General features: G+C 39.5%; 2 protein-coding genes across 6 annotated transcripts in view; both read right to left on the bottom strand.

Annotated features, from left to right (window-relative positions):
* Positions 1-745: 745 nt before the first annotated feature.
* On the bottom strand, positions 746-20157 carry LOC110061626 (ranBP-type and C3HC4-type zinc finger-containing protein 1-like). The gene is made up of 11 exons (XM_020768462.2): positions 19808-20157; positions 16482-16650; positions 15381-15548; positions 14066-14222; positions 12026-12119; positions 10485-11222; positions 5909-6090; positions 5276-5387; positions 3603-3881; positions 2620-2763; positions 746-1982 (listed from the first exon to the last, which is right to left on the bottom strand). Exons 1-11 carry the CDS (start codon positions 20009-20011, stop codon positions 1902-1904), a joined length of 2328 nt encoding a protein of 775 aa, XP_020624121.2. The 5' UTR covers positions 20012-20157; the 3' UTR covers positions 746-1901.
* Positions 20158-21888: 1731 nt separating this feature from the next.
* LOC110060678 (uncharacterized) overlaps positions 21889-21947 on the bottom strand; it is a 52731-nt gene continuing 52672 nt past the window's right edge. For all 5 annotated transcript variants that reach the window (XM_089298047.1, XM_089298048.1, XM_089298050.1 and 2 more), the window contains one exon: positions 21889-21947. This exon is cut by the window's right edge and continues 670 nt beyond it. The gene's annotated coding sequence lies outside the window, so the exon portion shown is untranslated.

Below are 21947 nucleotides of genomic sequence, written 5' to 3'. Positions count from 1 at the left end.
CATTCGCTTTCGACAACATATCTTCGCCTTCTTCATTCTGGGATTTATGGATGAACATTTCAAGCCTTGTGAACGTCTGCAGTTATCAGAAACACTGCTACTGACAGAAACCGCCCGATTGTTTACATCTGATGATCCTGGAAGCTGATTTACACTTGCTTGTGTCAAAGCGAGGGAATCTATTTGACGAGAACTTTGACGGAGTTCAATACTTCGGTAATTGCTGTGACTAAGATGATAACTTATAAGTTTCTTTGTGGTGTTCTGCTCAGGATGCATGGCAGATCTGCCGATGGTGTTTTTTACTTAGCGATTTTAGCTTTACTTAAGACTAGGCAAACTTTGATTGTTTTTCACTAGTGCCCGCCAAGGTTACCGACTGGTAAATCATCTATATAAATTTTATTAAAGAAATATCTCTAAACTTTTAGCTACTGATATTCTCGTACTGATTTTAATCGGCTTTCATCGCTTCAATGCGCTTGAATTTTCAGAACCGGGCTCTTCCTAATTTGCATAATCCGTAATCGGCCCGTGGGCATTACGGGAGAATAATGCCTACAATTCAGTGACAATTAACCAATCAGAGCGCGCGTTATATCGGCCACAAGCCAAAGCCATATAATAATTTAGGTTTATTTCGCAGTGAGGTGTTACTTTATGACAAATTATTTATTGCCACTTAAACTGTATTCTTATCACGTGTACATTCCCCGGGTGTAAATAGAATAACATACTGGGAACGTCATCAATTAGACAACTTTAATTAATGAGTAGATACAATTTCTGTCCAACCAATTAAGTTAGATCCTCGTAAAAGTATGTGTTCCTGTTATAACTGATATGTTATCTAACGGATTGGACCCTGCTGACCTACAGGGATAATAAAAGGGAAAAGAGACCTGTATAGACGCGGAGCTCTACCTTGGTCCCGGAGGTTTCCTCTGCTGCTACTAAGGCAGAGAAGCGGAGTGTCACTGCTCTTTTATCAATTTTATTATCTATAATTTGTTGGGATTATTTATTATTTTTAACCAGACACGAAGCGTTTCTATTCTGGTTAATTAGAGCCCAAAACATTAAAAAAAAAAAAATTGGAAAGTAGAAGGAAAATGCAAACGTAGAACTATTTCAAACGAAGAAATCAAATTATTCCTACACCGGGAGACAAAAATTTCTCAAGTCTCGAAAGTCGCCTCAAGTCCGGGATGTTATAATGTACTCAAACCGCGCACCCGTACGGTCTTATGCACGGAGAAACCAATTAGGTTTTCGGAGCTCGGTGGGCTTACCAGAGGTCTGGTGCTCCACTCTTGTGCCCCTTTGGCCTTGGGGAGCTGCGGTGCAAGAAGCTAAGGATGATTACTCGGCTAAGTCCAGCCTTGCTAAATATGGAATAAATTTATCTTTTTGTTAGTGTAACGATAAGAACGTCTTTTTTGATCCAGTCTACGGATCAGACCTTGCACCGCATGTGCTCTGGCAGGGTATGACTTTCCCTCAAAGGCTATCATTAACGAGCGTGTCTGCAGCTTCTGAAATCTTTGCAAAGCCAAGCCGAGAAAGAGTTTTTATTGTAAAGGCCAACTTCTCTTTAAAACCCTAATGGTATTCCCTGCTGAAAACTAAGCACTGCAAAAAGTAACAAACGAGTATTGATCAAATGAAATAGTTAACCTGAAAAATATGATATAACTTGCAAATGGGCACATTTTTTTTTCGTCACACAATAAGTCCTCTGAACACTTAAAGTAAATACCCTCATTACATCATACATTCATCTCTAGTTTCAAGTGATTATAACTTCTGTTTATCACTGGTTTAAAAACGGTGTCTTCCTCTGTCTCAAGTGCCGGGTCCGGCCATTATCCCTAATTTCTCGTTGTATGGAGCTCTCCTTACTAGTGACAGTTTTTACATCTTGGATGGCACCTTTTGCCTCCAACGCGGCACTTGCACCCCCCTGAGATGTCTCCAGTACCCTGAAAATAACAAGAAAACTATCAAATCCCTGTCTAAATGCACGTAAACCCTCAAGATGGACACTTTCTTTCAACAGAAAGAAATAATTTATAGTGGTTAATCTACAATGAATGAGCATCAAGCGAGAGGTACACAACGACGGATTAACTGAGGAACGGTGTAAATAATTAACTTCGATAGGCTTTAATATCTCGCTATTTTACTCAGATTCCTCCTCCAACAATAGCATGTGTGTTAGCGACGTTGGTCAATCGAGCTAATAGTACTTTTCGTACGCCGTCCTATCTTATTCTTAGAACTCATTGATTTAATAGTTCATCACGTTTAAACAAAGGATATCATGACCGTGAAGATGTTTGGATATCTGACCCTAATCAGCAGACATTTTTACGACTTTATTTCTCCGTTTTTCCTTACTTTTAGTTTGGATCGAGAGGATATATCAAACACTTAAGACAGTGTTTTAGCGCATTTCCAAGCACCTCGAAGTGCGTCAAATTAATACACTCCGCTGCGCGTCATATTTCGAACTCTTAACTAGGTGTTTGGAGATGTGGTAACACACGGTCTCTCTTGTTTTTCGTGTTTTATATATTACTTAAATATTTATAGGGAAGAAGTGGACAGGTGACTTACTGCAGGTCCCCATCTGGGACCTCTGGTGGCCCAACAAATCTCTGTTCTACACATGCTACACTTCATCCAATCACAGCCGTCTTTCTTGAGTAGAATGATCTCACACTGTGGACAGTGCATTGCCTCTCCTCCTCTCACCATGCCCTGGAAAACAATGTCGCAAATTGTCAGAAGATTTCTGCTGACAATCGTTGCTACTGGTCAGTTCACGTATCCACAGTCGGGAATAAATTCTTGTCAGGGAGTCAAAAGAGGCAACGTGACTTTTTTTTTTCCGACCATCTCACTTTGTTTAGGGATGGACAATTTTCGACTGGGAGGGCGATTGGGTAATTAACAAAAAAAAATCCTGGTCGAGACGAAGAGACGAAAAACATTCGCGTAAGCGAGCCACGCAAAAGACGTGCAAATCGAAAACTATATTGTTGTACGACCTAATCCTGAAAAAATCATCCCTCAGAAAAATTGCTCAACACCCCTAAAAAATACAATGATCCCCCCTTATACCTAGCTCCTCTATGACGTGACATTGTCAAAAAAGGAAATTACCCGAGGTTGGAAAGTTTGTGATATTGTTTTTTCTATCATTTGACGTTTAATAACCGTTGCAAGCACGATTCGTTAAAGCAAATCTCCCGCCACTCTACAGTAAAGGCAAATTCTGCATACGAACCAAATGGCCCATCAGGCCGGCACTTATCTCCGGTTTCTGTAGCATGAAACGACTAGGAGCATTTCTACTTCCCCCTGAATGAGATGCTAGTTCATCGCAGGCTTATCCCCAGCATTAAATTCGCCGGTACCCATTTATACACCTGGGTAAAGAGAGGCACTGTAAGAGTAAAGTGTCTTGCCCAAGAACCCAACACAATGTCCCCGGCCAGGGCTCGAAACCGGACCGCTCGATCCGCAGACTAACGCACACACCATGAGGCCACCACGCCTCCACGCCACTCTACAATCCCTTTCTGTTTGTTGTTTACCTCAAGAAACTGTTGTGTTTGCCTCGCTGCCTCGTCATTTTGTGCTCTTCTTTTGAGATCATCTTGATACTCTTTGCAGTTCATGTCGGCATGGATAGCTTTACATGTCAAACAGTTAGGTTGTTTACACACAGGACAGTAGAAAGTGTTGACATTGTCCTCGTACACACACCACCCCTGACAGTTTGGAGTTTTACAATGAAAGCTGTTCGCAGCTTGACTTTCCGCTGTGGCGAGGCTTCGGTTCAAGAACTTGTCGAAATCTTGAGGAGACAATAGCTGAAAAAAAAAAAAAAAGAGTTTGAAACTTTTTGAAGAAGTATCTTTCTCTACTGTACTACAATTCACTAACTTTTTAGACATCACTGAAAAGGCTTCAGGTTGGCGTCAAGAAACGTTTTTTTTTTTTTCCGCGCGGAAATAGCGACATTTTCTAATACATTCTACATTTTTTTAAACTGCTGTTTTGAGGAGTTCAGTTACCCTGACAGCTTTTGCAGCTAAACAAGTAAAGAGAAAGAGAAGTACGGAACACTATATATGGTCCTTAAGAAGAGAACCTTGTCTTTTCAATTATGACAAGATTCTCATTGACAGATGACCTCCCCCCATGGAATTGTAACATCATATGTGTACATTTCTTGCAGTAAGGCCATCCCCCCCTTTTTTTCGTTTATTGTCGAATGCGTTTTCTGATTCTGGGTCAGTCGGTCGGAAAGGGAAAAATAAAATTGGAAAAGGAGTCTGGAGCTAGGATGCCCGGTACCTCAGCATAATATCCGTGGAGCCTGAAAACAACAAGGTGTGGTTACAAAGCCAACATGGCGGCAATGGAGGAAGGAAAAATCGACGTCGTTGTTAAAATCAAACGAGAACAGGGAAAAAAACTAAAAATCTGTAAGGCAGAAAATTGCTTATGTTTCAGATTAAAGTGACAATTATTTGAAATAATGTGTCATTGCCTTCATTGCCTTCTGCGTAACCTTTTTTTTTTTATTTTTGGAAAACGCTAAAATCTAGTTCGGTCGGACGACGCTAAACAGACAAAAGAAAGGGGATAGCCTAATCAACAAAGGAAAATCGTATATGCAGCGCAGGCGCGGGTCCACACCGGTTTCCACGAATTCAGAATTACTTAGAAACCAAAAAAGGTTACTTTAGGGAGAAAAAAAGATCCAGAACATTTCTTAAGGGAGCATGACCCTGAATCCCCCTAGAAGGCACTCGTTCTTTCGAAAATCAGTCACCATTTATCCTAGATCTGCGCCTGCAGCGCTACAGTCAGGGAGATTCAAGCTGGGGGCTATTTAAGACTTCGATAAGTAAATACACTTTATAACATCCTGTCTGGGAAAATGTGAGTTAAATACGATACTTTGCTTCCAGAGTGGGTTACTTTCAAATTTGTAGTTTTCATACCCTTAATTATGCACATTCAATACTACCAAAACTAAAAACTACCAAATTTACTCAAAAGCAACAAGCTCAGTTTAGATGGCATCTGTCAAACTGTAACTGTTTTGAAAGAAGCAATTCCTCAGAATAATAAAGGATGCTTGATCAACTTGAAAAGCTCTAAGAAGTTTTTAGGGGTGAAAAGTTGTGTAACCACATCGCCCGCTTACAGCTGTAAATAGCCTTTTGTTCGAAATTTCAAGTTACAGTGTACTTACCGCTTGAATTTCTTGGCCGGTGATAGTTGCGTGACAGGCGTAATCATCTTCCTGATGAGGACACTGGACTTCAGGATCTGTTGCCAGGCGAATGTGCTCAGTAAGACAATCCCTACAGGAGAATACAAGAGGAAAATAGACAGGGTTCATTGCTTGCCTCTACAGCAACAGCAACAAAGACAACGACAATTAACAACTGCAACAACAACAATTAAAAACCATAACAAAAACAGCAACCAGTCCACACTGCTGGTCTATAAACTCCCAGCTAAACTTTGAACTGGAAAAAGGCAATTGAATGCTCCATTAGATTGAAGGCGCTAGCGTTTTGAGCGTCAGTCAAATCCTTACAGGAAATCAGAGAATTGTGTGTGTGGCTCTTGGGAGAGCAACAAAATACGCAAATGGTGGAAACAAAGCAAGGGAAACAAAACAACATCAACGGAACGGTTTTTGCGCTCGTTGTTTCTTCACTGTCTTAAGGCCAGCAAGCTTCCTCTTTTTGTGATACACAGTATTACATACACTCCATTCTACCCAATCATTTCCTGTAGGTCATAGAGTGACAAACTCTGACTGCCTTGTAAAGGTGTATTAACAAGCGTTACATTAAAAAAACTCTTGATCGCTGACCTGCAGAACTTGTGTAGACATTCCCTGAGTATCACTCCATCTCCAGGCTCCACTGGAACAAAGCAAATGCCACAGTCAAACTCTTCCTGGTTGGGAATGAGGCTTTGTTGGGCGGTCTGGAGAAGAGTGACAAAGTTTCGTTCCCTAGCAACCTCCTCTTCCTGTTGTCGCATCCGCTCAGCCTTCATCAAAGACAACAAAACTCCAATTGTGATAACGTATAATTGTAAGAGATTCTCGTTAAATTACAACTTCCAGGTCATACACCAGGTTTCTCTCTCGTTTGTTCTTAATGTACTCAAAAACTTAAGCAAACCACGACGGCAACGCGAACGCCACTAAATAAAAGGTTAAATAAGTAGAATAGCTATGCACGTGGGTTTAAAATCTTTGTACATTTCTTCGCCGTCCTCTGAACAACAGCACCGTGAAATGACTAAGTTCTGCGTGTTTTGGAGAACGCGGCATTATCAAAGTAAAAATTAGAGCATTGAAAATATTAAATGACAAACGAAGAAATAACTAACGGTTGGGAAATCAACAGTCAAATGAGGGGAAAGTTACACTTAAAGTCGCTACATTCAGCCTCTATTTACTTTCCGAACCAGCTCAAGTACGGTGTTAACCTTCTCTAAGCACCGCTTCAAGGCTGCTGGTTCTATATGATCGTTACGATCACTACAGAAAAAGTTGAGCGATCCTTTCGATCAGCGGTTTCCGCCATATGACCGCTACCATCGTTAAGATACAACTAGATCCTATCCCATCAACCGTTGTAGCAAAGATGGCTACAACCGCTGGATAGTAAGTTTCCATATGATTGCTACGACCGTTGGACTTTTCTCCAGCCATCGTTAAGATCAATTTCGAAAGCAGCTTTTAGTGAAAAAAAATTGCATGTGCCTGTAACCTCGTTCCCACGGCCTCTCTTTTTCCCGCTCTTTCTCGCTGTTGAGGACGAGAGGAAGAGACACTTGGCAGTGGGAACGTGGCTATTGCGCCGTTATCGCAGATCCTGTGGAAGCTCTACTTATTGTAGTGTTCAGCTACTCCTTGACCTCGCAGCATACAGCTTAGCTATTAATGAAGATCTAAATCCCATCACTGGGACGGACGTTTGTTGCAATTGCTTATGGGCCACGTCCTCGTGATGTACAGTAACTGGGCTCTTTCTTCAGTGCAAGTCTCTTGTGGGACTTGGTACAGAATTCACTCAGTGGATTGAGTTGCCAGGCATCTTTTTCTTTCAAAACATAAGAACTAATTTAGTGCGAGTATTTACTAGCGTCACTGTTTACCTTTTGCCTCATAAGCAGAAAATCCACTATGCCACATGTAAATTCGAAACATTTGAAGAGCTGGTGAAACTTAGAAATCGGTCAAACGTTTCGCTTTTTCAACTCGCTTCACACAAAGAGCATTTAAGACATTGGACCCAAATTTCTATGGACAGCTAATCGTGCCACTCCTTTATTAAACTACAGTTTAAATCTCTGTACATGAAGCACGTTCGGACTGAAGTGCTAAGGTTTACGCCACAACTAAGATTCCCCTACAGTCATAATAGTGCTCTTATGCTTATTCCCAGTCTCTCCCGGTCGTCAGCTACTGCTACCATAAAGAGCGACAATAAAAGTTAATTGCTTCAGCTAAGTTGTTCGTATATTATTTCACATATCTCAATAAAAAGAAATTACAATGATATATATTTGATATTTACATTTGCAATGGGCCAAATGAAGAGTTCATTTGCGACAAAACTCTCCTTAATAACAAACTATCTGTCTAGAAATAACCCTGTGCTTCGTGGACATTTAAACCACGGGCCACTGTGAAAAAGGCAGATAACGAGACCAACCTAACAGAAGGAAACGAACTGCAAGCTACGACGAACAATCGGTAAACAGCTTAAGTGAAGTACCCTTAAAATACTCGCAGAGAGTACATCAAAGCTTAGACTCTACTTGGGAAACCTACTTCAAGTCTGGGTTAAACGAAGCTTAATTTAATTATGCAACTACGTCAAGGCACAGCCGAAGTCCTTTCTGAACCCCTTATTGGTTTCATCAAGGCAAGAACTGGAGCGTATGGTAGTTTAAACGTTGGTTAGGTGTTTCGCCTTCAATCGTCATTTTCGGCCAGGAGAAATCGTTGCAATTCGGTGCTCAGTAGCCTTTCCTCACCCTAAGGAAAAGGCGGAAAACAAGATTAGAAACATTGCCAAACAAAACATCTGAGGCGAAAAAAAAAAAAAGAACAGCATTAAAAGAGGGCAAGCGACACGTGCAGAGGGACACAACATTCGTAGCTAAGAGAACAAGACGCAATGGCAAGGTTACGGAATCAAAGTGACCACGTACGAAGATCCTTGAAAAGCTCACTCCCTGAAACTTTTGCGCAAACATATTCTGTGTTTTAGGCAAACTTCAGTAGCATTCCATTCATGTGCCAATCAAAAGGTCAGTTTTTTACATTTCTAGAGGCACAGTTCCAGATTTTGTGGAAATTCGGGCCAAGATCGTGTAGTGTAATGCAAGTCAAGATACTTTTGAGTACAACGTTTGTTTTTTTGGTTTAGCTTGACGGGCGCTTTTATAGACCTTGCAAACAGCAAACGATTCCAGTTCTTGCCTTTTTGACTATTTTATTTCCACAGTTTATTTGCGATAATTATGAGGGGCCGATGGCTTTAGATCGCCGATCAGATCCATAGCACAAAGTCACAATTCACACTGATCAATCCTTCTTGCCTAACCCACACCCTAAACCTCTCCGACCTACTGACGTACAAAAATATCAACTGAAGGTAAAACTACTGTCTCAGTCACTACTCCTACTATATCGATGGAACTGGAAGACACTCAACAACCTGCATACGTAGAGTGTGATAAAACATTCAAACACAGGGAGGTGGTAGTCATTACGTGACAGTAAAGATTTGAAATGGATTATCTTAACGCTTCATGAAATTAACGCGAATTGTAAAGATTAGCCGTACATTAATAACTACTTATTAACCGAGAGTGAGGTCTTTACGGGAAAATCTCAAACCGAGGCCTTATTGACCGAGCGATAGCGAGGTCAAAACGGCAAGGCCGAGGTTTGAGACTTTCCCGTCAAGACTGAACGTTCGAGGTTAATAAGTTGTTTATTGTATGGCTTTTTGGTTTGGTTTTGGGGGCCCGTAATCGGCCCGTGGGCAGTACGGGAGAATAATGCCCTACAATGGGCAAATCAGAGCGCGCGTTCTATCGGCTACAAACACAAGCCTTATAATAAGTTGTAATAATTTTTGTTGAGGTTAATTTCAGCGTCAGTGATTCAGCGGAGCGTTACTTTCTGCGCCCTTAATTTCCTCCATTTTCGCCCCAAGTTCTCGACGTGTGCCATGCTAAGCTCATGAAAGAATTGCATAAATGGGTTGGAGCGGAAAAAGGAAAAAACATTTATTGATTTATTGATTGATTCATTTATTTCATCAGGATGCAATTCCGCCACTTCATTTATTTATGTTTATTTTGTTAGGGTGCAATTCCGCCGCTTTATTTATTTATTTATTTATTTATTTATTTATTTATTTATTTATTTATTTATTTATTCATTTATTTATTTATTTAATTAACTAATTTTTACTCTATTTTGTTTTATTTTATTTTATCAGGGTGCAATTCCGCCCCATCATGGACACTGTGAAGAACGTTCGACGAGGCCAGATGACTTCGCTTAACCCCTTCGTTTACGGGTAATTTATAGTCTACGAACATTGTTTGAATTCCGGATTTTCACACTTAACATTACTTTTTCCTCTTCTCTTAAAAAAAATGTTCCTTTGAGTAATACGTGGCGTTTATTTCCATTATTTTAAAATTTTAGCACCTCTTTCGCGTCAATTTTGTTTATCATTCGGGAAGTAATTTCCCTTCAAATCGCGTTCACTTCGTACAATATGGTATATCGATGACAATGAATATATCGATTTACAGTGTGTATTTTAAGTCTAAAGGCCAAATAAATAAATAAATAAATAAATAAACAAACAAACAAATAAATAATTAAATAAACAAACAAATAAATAAATAAATAAAATAAAAGGAAAAAAAAATGAGCCCGAACTGATGACATAGAGCAGATAATACGCCAGTGAACGGGGCTTATGCCATTTGTAAAATATACATCGCTGAATGTTTTGAAATAAGGTGTCTTCACATCGTGGCACGAGTAGATGAATGAGTACGAGGAACAGAGCTTTCGCTTCTGTTGCTCAGCGACAAGCGGGCGTGAGGACTGTGGAATTCAGAGTGGTTTAAACTAAAAGGTCAAACTGAAAGAAATACTAAATGCCTTACTGTTCTTTTACTCTATCCACATCTGCTACGTAAAAGCGCTACATTTATTAACATTATTTTTAAAAACTAATTTTTAAAACCTTCAAAGCTCAAAGCTTAATCACGAAGGCAGGCGTTAGTTTCTTTAGTGGAATAAGCCAAATCCACAAACGTAAGTACATGTACTAAAGCAAAGAGAAATGCGAAGCAATGGATGAACTCAGCGAAGGTTTCGTGTGAAGAGTACATACCTGCTGAAAAAGCGCCTCTGATCTCTCCTCGGCAGCAATCCTACTCCTTTCTCTCTCGTCCAACCTTGTTCCATCAGGTACAACATAATCAGACGGCCTGTCCGAACTACACATTTCACAGCCGGGTCTTGTTGGCTGATTAATATACGTGCACGCAGGACAAGTCCATCCCAAAGGATGCCCGTCCTCCTCAGTCGGCTGTTGAGCGATTTCTAAATTGTTCACAAACGCCTCTTCTTGAGGACGGTCGGAATGATTGGCCGCATCCCCCTGACTGCCATAATGTTGACTTAACATGTTGCGTACCTGGTCTATAGTCATGGCGGCAGGCACGGTGACAGGCATGGTGGCAGGTTCCGGGTTTTGGAGTGGAATGGGTGGACTGTGGCGCACCGTTGGTAATGGCTCCGTCCTGCTACCGGACAGTGTGGAACGCTCTCCTTGGACTGGCAGGGAGGGAGTACTCGTGGCGCGTCTCATCTGGGTCGAAGCCGCGGCGCTACTTGCAGCGCTCACTGGTAAGCTTGTGGGCACGGACGAGGACGTGGAATTCCCGCGTCCAAGTCGTTCCGCATCGGACTTTCGCAATCCAACCGTTTTACCAGATAAGAGATACAAGAACACAGTGTGCCCAGACTGTCTCACATTTAAATCTTGCAAGGTATCCTGGGACCTGGGTATTTTTTTGCCCACAATCCACTTCTGCACTTGGACTGGGAAGCCATATCTGTCAAACACCTAAAGAAGGCATGCAATTAGCTTGGTTAGGAGGTCAGTGATCTGTTGTACCGTCCAGAATTAACAATGGTCAAGATATCGCCTACTGCGCTGTAACGCTCGGTACTTGAAGGGGTAATTCCTTGAACGAATGAAGGCAGATTCATATTTCAAGATTCGTCACCCCGAGGATGACTTATAAAACTGTTACAATGCAATGCTTTCATTTCGTTATGAAATTTTGGACATAACTTGATTGGGCGAGAAATCAGAGCATGTTAACGAATAATTGGCCTTTAAAAGATTAGTAAACTTTTTTTTTTTTTTCAAAAAAATCTTTTTCTCGCCTAGAAGCTCCGTCTGATGAATTTCAAAAAGAGTATTTTACTATCGATTACATTTTGCTGTTGAGCATTAATGGACCTTTTTGACCTTTTTTGACACTTTTCCAATCTTCTTCATTCAAACAAAAAATTCCCTCAACTCTCGAGTTATTATGCCGAATTTAGTAACTATGCTAAGTTTTAAAAGAATCCGTTGCAAAGTCATGGAAATACGGGACTTACATTTTCCAATTATTATCAGGGAAAACGCTTGCCCCAAGGCATACGTTTCTGTCTAAAGACTGGCACGTTTGGGGTCCCATATTTTCATGAGTTTGTAAGAAATTCTCAGTAAACTACGCATATTTACAGAAATCGGCATGATTATTTAACCATGGAGGTGTGTTTTAGTTTGAAAGAAAAATACAAAAAATTGTTGATAACGCAAGACGATGTCAAAAAGGTCCATTGTGAGAGCATAGGGATTTCCTGACATATTACCTCCTGTTGCAGTCTCTCTATTGTAGCTGTTGGTGAGACTTTCATACTGAATGCACCTCCAGAAGATTCTTTATCTTCAACCACTACTCGTATACTACAAAACAAAGAGGACCGTGAGGGTCCGTTTTTAATACTTTTATCTACACGAGCAACGGCAACGGCAACGACAACGAAAATGTCGCCAAACAAAAGGTTTAATGAGCAAAACAATTGCTATGCACGTGGGTTATAAGTCTTTTTATGATATAGACGCGAGTGTTTTACCGGAAAATACACCACTCGTAAATTTCATACGAAACCACATCCGGAACTCGAGTGGCGTATTTTCCACATCCTCACTAGTGAAGATATCGATGATTTCACTGATATCAAGTTTGTCTCTTAAACTGTACTTAAATTCGTTGGTGTATCATCGAAACATCTTCGGGTCTTCCTCGGAAGTCTTCGGCAATCTACGGTAATCTTCGGAAAATGTTCGCCAACGTTCGTGTGACCTTCGAACAAGTTTTGGAAAATCTTCGGAAATCTTCGGAAAGTGGTAGGAAATCTTCGAAAAATCGTCAAAAACGCCGTCATCAGTATGTCTATATAATTAAAAGAACATTACACGTTAGCTCGAAGATATGAATTTTATGCTCTCTTGGCAAGAACACTATCTCACTCTTTCGCTTCGCTCACTCGTAAGATATTGTTCTTGCCACTCGCACATAAAATTCATATCTCGCCACCGTGTAACATCCTCTATGTACATTTCGTGACGTCCTCTGCAAAATAACAACGTGAAATGGCCAAGTTTTGCGTATTTTGAAGAACGTACGACGGCTAATGTTTCGTTGTTTCATCTGGAATTGATCGCTGGCGTTACATCTTTAGCTTGAGCAAGGTTTTAGAAAGCTTGGTGTACAGAACAGTTCTAGATAATTGCGAAATTCATAGGTAAAATATAAATTCTTTTTTTTTTCAGCCGTCGCCGTTGTCACTGCTTAAGCTCTCTTGTAAAAGTTACTCAAAACCGTGAAACACCGGTTGACACCCAATGAGACACGTTTCTCGTCTTGTTCGAGAGACGCGACTCTCGTCTCGCGAGACACGTTTCGCGACTCCCTAGAGGTCAGTTCGATGCTACATTTTCCCCCTGGAGTCTCTAAGGCCTCTAAGGAATTTAGAAGCGTTGGTTTTAGTGGAGGGAGAAAACCGGATAACCTGGGAAATATCCTCTGAGCAAGGCGAGAACTGACAAGAAACTCAGAAGCCAGTGGATAAGTGTAAGTAGAAACAAAATTCATAACAATTTCTCGTTACATGCATGTAGTTCATGATCTTCTCACTTAAGAAAAAGATGAACATATAAATTCACTTGCCATGCACATGGGACAATGAAAAAAAAAAAAAAAATGAAAAAACTTCAGGAAACAATCACATGATCTAATCCACACCAGTCATATGCTCTAACTACAGAGGAATAAGGAGAACAGTGGCAAGCTAGACCACTAAATTTTATGTAGTCACATTGATTTAAGAAGGAATCCACCAGAAGTTCGACTAACAAGTGGACAAAAACTTTATACCAAGATTATTTGCATCATATTGCAAACTTCTGTGCGACTGTTTTAAATATCTTCTCAAAAGAAATCATTTCTAGCGACACTAAATGTCGAACATAAATTTTGAATTTCATGTAAAAAAACTTGAAAGTACTGGTGAAATGACACTGATGATGAAATTTTACTTGTGTTTGCACAATTTCTCTGAACTTTGAAATACATTTTTTCATGTTTCCACGGGAAATTGTATTTGGTGTTATTTCAGGCAATCATTTATATCTTAAGCTTTTAGAAACTGCAAAATGGATTGTTCTGGTACAAGATTTTTATCCACTTAAAACTAAAACTGCTTGATTTCCTACCAGATTTCGTCTTAATCTCTGGAATTACAAAGAAAACGATTCAGATGAAATAAATTATCTAAGATGGAACAAAGGTCAAAATGATGATGAACTTCCCCGTTCATAATAACAACAATAACAAGATGCTTTCTTACTTAATTGAGTCGAGTCCCGAGTCCATTGTCACAAAGACAGGGTTCTTGAGTTTAATACTGAGAGAAAGCTTCTGAACTGTCACTTGCTTTACAAGTTCAACGGCTCCTTCTTGATTCCCGGTCCTTATGGCTTCACTCAGAGTTAAGCAAACAGCATCTAAAACAGGTTCGTACAAATATCAGTCAATCAAGGTTAAAACCCTGGCAGTAGCAGTACAGATTTAAAGGTACACCTATACGTATTTTGCCTCTCCAGTGTATCCCTTCATCTCTTCTAAACATGAGTTCCAAAACTACCCCTTCTTCTCCCTCTCCTTCCATTTAGGACCATGAAAAAGGCAGTTGAAAGTACTTCTCATCAACCCAACTCTGCCCACTTGAAGAGAATGATAAATACAATTGCTCTCCTCTCATTAGCTGAAGAAAGTACCACACCACACCAACAGCACTATCCACTCTTCAAAGGCAACCAGCAAACCTGCAGTCTAGCCAATTTTAAACCCCCTCCCCTCCCCTCCCCCCCCCCCCCCCCCCAACCACACACACTTTATACATAACATATAGTTCAGCCAAGCCTAAGAGTGGAGCTTCTGGGCTGGGTTGTTCAAAGTCTGATTAAGCTAACCCAGGATAAGTGAGAATTTTGATTTGAGTTTGGTAACTTTGCGGTGAGGTTTTCTGTTTATAATATTGTTTGCCCTTCTGTTTTGAGTTTGAAGAATCTCAAACAACACAAAACATAAGTAGTGATCAGAAAAAACATTTTTATACAAGAATTTTTATCTCAGTAAACTTTTAATCTCAGTTTAGTGTGAATCAGCTTCCAAACAATCCAACCCTGATAACAATAAGTTAATGTGGCTTGAGCCTGTAATCCGACCTAAACCAGTACCTGGGCAGTGGTCAACTTAAAAAAAAAAAGTGATCTTGATGAGCTCTAAACTTGAGCCTGTGATATTGCCATGTGCTACTGGTCAGCAGATGAGACATTTTGACAGATGTAAATTGACAATAACATTGATTTCCAATATCAAAGTTGTACACTGTAAACCAAACTTGCATGTCTCAGCCAATCTATTACACTGTAGCTGGAGTAAGGCTGCCATGTTGTGCAACAGCAGCGGCATCATTGTCATCATGTGTACAGTGTATGTGCCCAAGAGTAGTTTAAACCACTAGCCATGATGACTATGAGAAAACCAATTCAGGGATTCCTATGAGTATGGTGCTCCGCTTGGTGGCCCTTCTGGCCACTAGTGGGCTCTGGGCTATTAGTGTGCACATCAGTCCACCCCCACTGGGTACATGCACTTACCAATCTTTGAATCATACTCTCTCCTTCTCTGTGCACTTCCTCCATCTTGAGATGGAGGATCAGAGGTTCTTGGTGTTCCAACGGGAGATGCAGATGCTTGACCTGTTGGTGGGGCCTCTGAGGGTGCACCCCAATTTCCCACATGGTTTTGCGGTAGGTTCCTGGTACCTAAAGAAGGACAGAACAGGTTAGTCTATGGGCGATTAACAAAATACTAAATCATAGCAATACTTGCAGAAGATAGCTGTTTGCTGAATCAAAACAACAGAAAAAGCCTTCAAACTTCAAAACATTAACTTTCTGTGGTTTGGCTCAATGTATCTGGCCTAAATATTAACCATGGCTCAACCAAACTCATCTGATGTGCTGTCAGAGCATGTACCAAAGAAATGCCAGTAGGTATAAACATTTGGTAGTACACTGTTAGAGTGTTCTAAACAGTTAGCCATACTGCTTCAAGTGCCTAAATGGCCAACAGGGCATTTTTGAGCTTTTGGTATCTCTATAACATGTTAAAAAGTTTTCTTAAAAAACCATTTTCAGTTGATTCTCATGCATAAAACCGAGCTTCTAAAGTTGACAGCATAGTGAAAGATCGGTGATGCATGACATTACTTCAGGAATGTGTCAAAGCTTTGTGTTTTTATTTGGCTTGCTTGATGACATCAGTGCTTCACCAACTTCTGTTTGTTTTTGCTAAAAGCTGTTCAAAACTTCAGCGTTACTAAAACAACAGTGACATAAACTAGCAGGATTTGGCACTTCCTGACATGGCGTCACGACCCATTCAGGAAAGAAAACATTTTTTTTGCACTGACTAATGGTCAACTTCATTGGGCATGGCTGAAGCGGGAACTTTAAAGCTCTTGACTATTTATTTTAAAGGTGAAAAAGCATCGGAATCCAATTTTTTTTTTTTCAGAATACCTTTTAACACATTATAGAGATACAAAACTACAAAACCCTGTTGGCCATATAGACACTTGAATATTTGACAGTCAATGTAACCCAACAATCAAAGACTTGCACTGGAATGTCACGACATCTTTAATGCAGTGTAGTGACCTTTGGAATAATAATACTCTTAATGGTGATGATTACCTTGAAGAGACCGCACAGTGTTCTGGATAATGACAGAGAATTTCATGCCATCAGATTCAGGGCTAACACGCAGGCCATAGATCAATCCACCTTGCACACGGATTTGGTGCCAGGTGGCATTAGTCACCAAGTATGCTATACTGTCAGATAGCTGTATGCTTATAGTTACCTGAAAGTGAAACATATGCAAAATTCCATTGATAACAAACATGCAATCATTATTAAGAATAGACACAACTTGTTGCTGTGTACAGCACCTTGAATTGAATTGCATTCTATAAAAATTGACAAAAAATGCTTATATGTGGTGTTTTTCAGAGATGTTTTGGAAAAAACCCTTGATCAGTTCTAAATGTTAAGTGTTAGATGATGACAAATGTACAAGCAAATGTTTGTTTTGATCTAAAGCTTAACATTTGCGATTGATAGAGGGGTTTTTCCCCGAAACGTCTCTGAAAAACACCACATCAATAAGCACTTTTTGTAAACTTTATCCAATGCAATGTGATCATTATGTAAAACATCCAAGCATCTCTGCTACTCATTATGGCTTGTTGACATTCCTCAAGAAGCCTTTGCCATGCATCATTACAGAATGCTGTGTTTCAAATTTCAATACCAGATTTAATGTTCAAAACCTATTCAACCATAACCTGCCTGATGTCCGATATCAAAATATTTCTTTAAAAAATAAAACAACTCCCAAAAAATAAATCCCCTCCCAAACAAGATTGTTCAATCTCACTTTGTTTCTGACTCTCATTTCCATTGTCATCTCCAAAGAAGCTTTGGACTTGGCCAAGAAACAGAGAAATGTCTAAACTGCATTTCCAGTTGACTTAAAGTTTACAACATCTTGATTTGCATATTTACATGTAGTGTTCCGTAACTGAATGTTATGACTGGCCAAATGAATTATATTATAACTATTACGAAAAGTCAAAATCGGACCAAAGCATCAAAACTACTGGATTAATCAAAGTTACTGTGACAGCTGTCCTTTTATTAAACAGACCAACACTAAATTAACTTAATTTAGCACAAATGTTAACTTAATACTATAACTGTAAACTACGTTTGATCATCGAGGACTGATGTTCACAAGTTATATCAGCCATTCTATTAAATAGGAGAATCTTTGTTTACAATATTTGCCTCATTTAAATAGCATAAGCGATACAGCTTCTGACGGAGTTACAAAAACATTAGTTCTGAATATTGAAAGGGCACAGCATGATTAGCTGTGCCAAGTAATTTGAGCCCAATGTGTTGAACACTTCTTATACGACGCAGGTTTAAAAACTCAAAATTTTGCAAAGAATGTATGAGCTCCCCATGTTTGCAACAGATCTGACTGAAACAGCTGGCTTCTGCTGCTCTTAAAAAAGATTATTTTACACAAGGCTGTTTTCATTGGGTAGATGAAACAACCCAGATAAAACTTTGTACTGTTTGTGCAGCTTAGGGTTACCACCATCATGCCAATTACTTCATTGTGATTTACCTCAATGCCTACATTGACGCCATATCAAGAAACTCAGAAACTCAGTCTTACAAATTTACAGACTTTCAGAAAAGTCCTTCATCTTGTGCCAGCATGTGTAACTTTACAATATTCTACAAGGTAGCCTGCAATAGACAAACATAACACCTGTATGGAGTAGCAATACTCATAGTTGTTTCATGCTACAAGTTAAAGCCATTTCTAACTTCTCCAACCATTTCAAATGAAACAGACATTTTTAACATACTTATACCAGTGCTTGCCTATGCAGGTCTACCTGAAAAGTAGGATTGAACTAAGTTTGAAAGAATAACCAAATGACAAACTAAGGGAATTATGTCACAAACTAAAATAATTTTGATTTAAATGTGTTGGTAGATGATGACAATTATTGCTCAAATTGCATTCTTTCTAACAGATTGAATTTTTCTAGATAGGTTTTTTGTAAATTTAAAATAGCAGTTGTACTAGTTATTGATATATATCATAAAGGTTATTAGGTCCCCAATTGTTAATGGTTAGTGGGTTTTTAATTACGTGAAGTGCCCAAACCCTTATTAGAAGGGGGGTGTTCTCCTCAGCTAGCTAAGAACGATATGTTCATAAAGCTTGATGATGATGACGATGACTGACGATGATCACAGTACTATATCAAGTCTGACATGGTTCAAAATCATGGCATACCTGGCCTCAAGACAATAGTTTGCTCAGGCAAAAAAGCAGTTTAGAGGTAACAAAAAATGGAACGAGGATTGTTAATCTAGACATACCATACCATGTATGATATAAGAATTTACCTACGTTGTGCTAACATTCATTTAAATAATAATAGAATTATTGTCAACGCTATATAGCTCTTCATTTGAACAAACTATTCTGCTAAACGAGCTATGCACACTAGCTAGTTGTCAAATTAACTGAGCTCAACTTGAAGCCCAGTCATGTGATTGGGTTATATACAGTGAAATTCTTGCTCAGACGACTGTTCAAAGGTTGGATAACGCTTTTCACGGGTTAAATCCACCTTAAAAATCACCAACCCAGAGCAAGACCATCTATTAACTATGGCAAAACTGATCCCAAGATAGTGTTTCATACAACGGAATCCCGATTTTTCGAACCTGGATGAAAACGACTTTTGGTTCGAGTTATCGAGGGTTCAAGATATCAGGAATTCACTGTACGTCGCTAGGTACTGTACTTGAAGAGACTCCTGATACACTAATGTTTCTGAACATTTTAAAGGATAAAAATGCCCACTTAAAATGAGTAAGTTTACAAAAATGCTTACTCAGCACCAATGCTTACTCAGCACCTATTCACATGAGATCTTTCTAGCAAACAGTTGAACGTTGCCAGTAATGATACAAAAAGCAACAGTCGTCTTCAGAGTTGCCTTTCGTTCAGGTTGTCGAAACGCACATGTAGGTCACCAGCAACAGTTCTTTTCAGAACTGCCCTCAGCCGGAGGATCACACACGTACTACTGACACGGCTAGTTTCCGTTCACTAGTTGGACGACAGAGCGATCGACTTACCTACAAATTAATACATGTACGTACATGTAGGAGCTTGAGCTTAACTTCATCAAAAAACAACGCTCAACCTCTTCCTTGATAGCATAACAGCAATGAAAATGTAAACTAGCTACAAAACTAATTAAGGAGAACGCTACAATATTGTAACAGAGCTCAATCTTTTCTTGGTTTGATAGATTGGATTCTTCGACTTCCGCCCCAGGTCGGGCACATGTGAAATAAAGCTGTGACGATGACCATTATGACTACGACTATGCGCTTAATCCGTTTGTTATATATCTCACCATTCCTGTAGTTTCTAGCCTTCCCAATATTCTGTACAACCCTGTACTTCCTGGAGGGCGACTACAAAGCAGCTGAATTCTGGAATAGACATTAGCTTCGGCTACTTCAGACCATCGATTCAATTGAATATCGTAAAAAAACACAAACGCACGGCACTCTGCGAACACCGTTTCAGAAGGCAAAGTTATCAGTGACTGAGCCATCCGATTTACAAGACATTGAAGCTGGCACAACTTGGTAAACTATCCTCTATGCGGAAGTAGGAGCGTTGGCTAAAGCGAAAGTGAAAACTCGCCAACGATATGTTACCGTCATTTGAGATAGGCGGCGAGCAGAGGTACCGCAATCTTGTGCGCAGAGCCTTCGTTACCTTTGTCCAGCGGCTTATGACGTCACGTGGTTGTGAATTTCGTGTTCCCTCATGCCCTTGTTCGTAAGCAAACTGAAACATGTCGTTCACAGGTAACCGGAATATTTTAAATAGATGAAGAGATCGATGATTGGATAAAGGAAATCAGCCAATTATCTACCCGACTGTAATAGAAAAAAAGACCTCTTTATTGCTAGTCCTTCAAGCATAACCTATAGACTAAGAAACCGGTATCGACCGCCGGTATAGTAGTATAATTAGTAGACCTTAGTAGCCCACGCAGTTTATTTGAACGTCACGCTCGAGTGACGATAATCCCTGTCATGTTACATTGGCCAACATTCAGTTTTAAAAACCCCTCGCTAATTTCCTTTTAATATTCTGAGACTACGTGAAAACATCTAGATTAAAGTTGACCCTTTAGTTCCTCAGCTTCCGCCTGACTAGGAATTAACAAACTGCGTACTTCGGGAAAAAAAAAAAGGAAAACTGGTTATGCCCTACTCTAAATAACACAAGTTTTGGCTTTCCAATTTTCGGAGTTGGTTAACTTTAAGGTTAAAATAAGGTCAAAAAATTATTTTTCACTAGTTTGATTGTAGCAATAATATTATTTCTAAAGATGTGGTACACCAGCTTATGTCTACAGCACTTCAGCGATACGAGTTTCTTTGAAGCTTTAGAGTAACCCTCCGGCTAAGAATAAAGACTAACTTCATTATCAGGACAAGCCCATTTCCCGAAAAAGAAAATTGTTCCCAATATTTTCCCCGGTGTATCCTAATTACGTCATGGTGGTGAGAATTTTGTATTTTCGCGTTGTGTTTTCCTTTCAGATAAGAAGTCATTTGCTAAGAACGGCACTGTTACGCTGTTACAAAAGGAAAAAAAAACTTTAAAACCTGGCCCGAGGAAAAACAGAGGGATTTTTCCCTCTCGACCCTCAGCGGAGTATCCACTAGTCTTACATGACAAGACAAAGGAACGACATTCATTTACCGAACCCTAAGTTAACGTTAGGAAAAAACACGTTTAGATGTTCAGGTGCGGTTCTTTTTATCAATCTACCGACATCAATAAAAGAAGCTAAATCGCTTTCCATTTTTAAGTATCTTCTTAGACTTCATTCAAGCCATAAGTTCTTCTTATTTATATACTTATGTGACTTAGTTACCATTCTTCTTAATCTTAAAATTTTTAAAGTTTCCCTTTTACCCGCATTTAAAGTTCTTGTACATATTCAAAATTTTGAGTAGGCATGACTTACACAGTGCCTATGTTGATACCAACCAATGGCTGATGGGGCCACCCTGCCTAAATAAAGTTTAATTGATTTGACTTGAGCAGACTTTCAGCAATTCCTCAAATCGCAACTCGTCTCTCAGTTGTCTCGGTGAACAAAGAGCGTCCCGGGGAAAAAAACGCAGCTTTTTCCTCGGGGAGAGTAATTATTAAAGGATCTCACTACATTGTGTCGTAATTGTTTGGAAATAAATTTAAAAATAAAAATAGATTCGCATGTAGTATAACTTCCTTCGTTCACAAAAACGGTTTGCTTCTTCCTTCTTCACAGCACTGCTTTGTTCGCTGAAACATTTAGATACTATTCAAAACATCATTAACAAGTAAACCATTTAATGTACGAGATGAAAACAACGAAACAAATAAGTGATAAAATCGGAGAGGAAAATTATAAAATATTTCAACGTCTGGCGGCATGTAGAACCTTTATTGACAATTTTTACATTTCTTTATACGAATGAAATAAA

Source organism: Orbicella faveolata, unplaced genomic scaffold (assembly GCF_042242905.1).
Source record: "Orbicella faveolata isolate gen_17 unplaced genomic scaffold, um_ofav_v1 contig_3, whole genome shotgun sequence".
Lineage (NCBI taxonomy): Eukaryota > Metazoa > Cnidaria > Anthozoa > Scleractinia > Merulinidae > Orbicella > Orbicella faveolata.
Note: the sequence above shows the minus strand (reverse complement) of the source record. Positions and strands in the feature narration are given on the sequence as shown.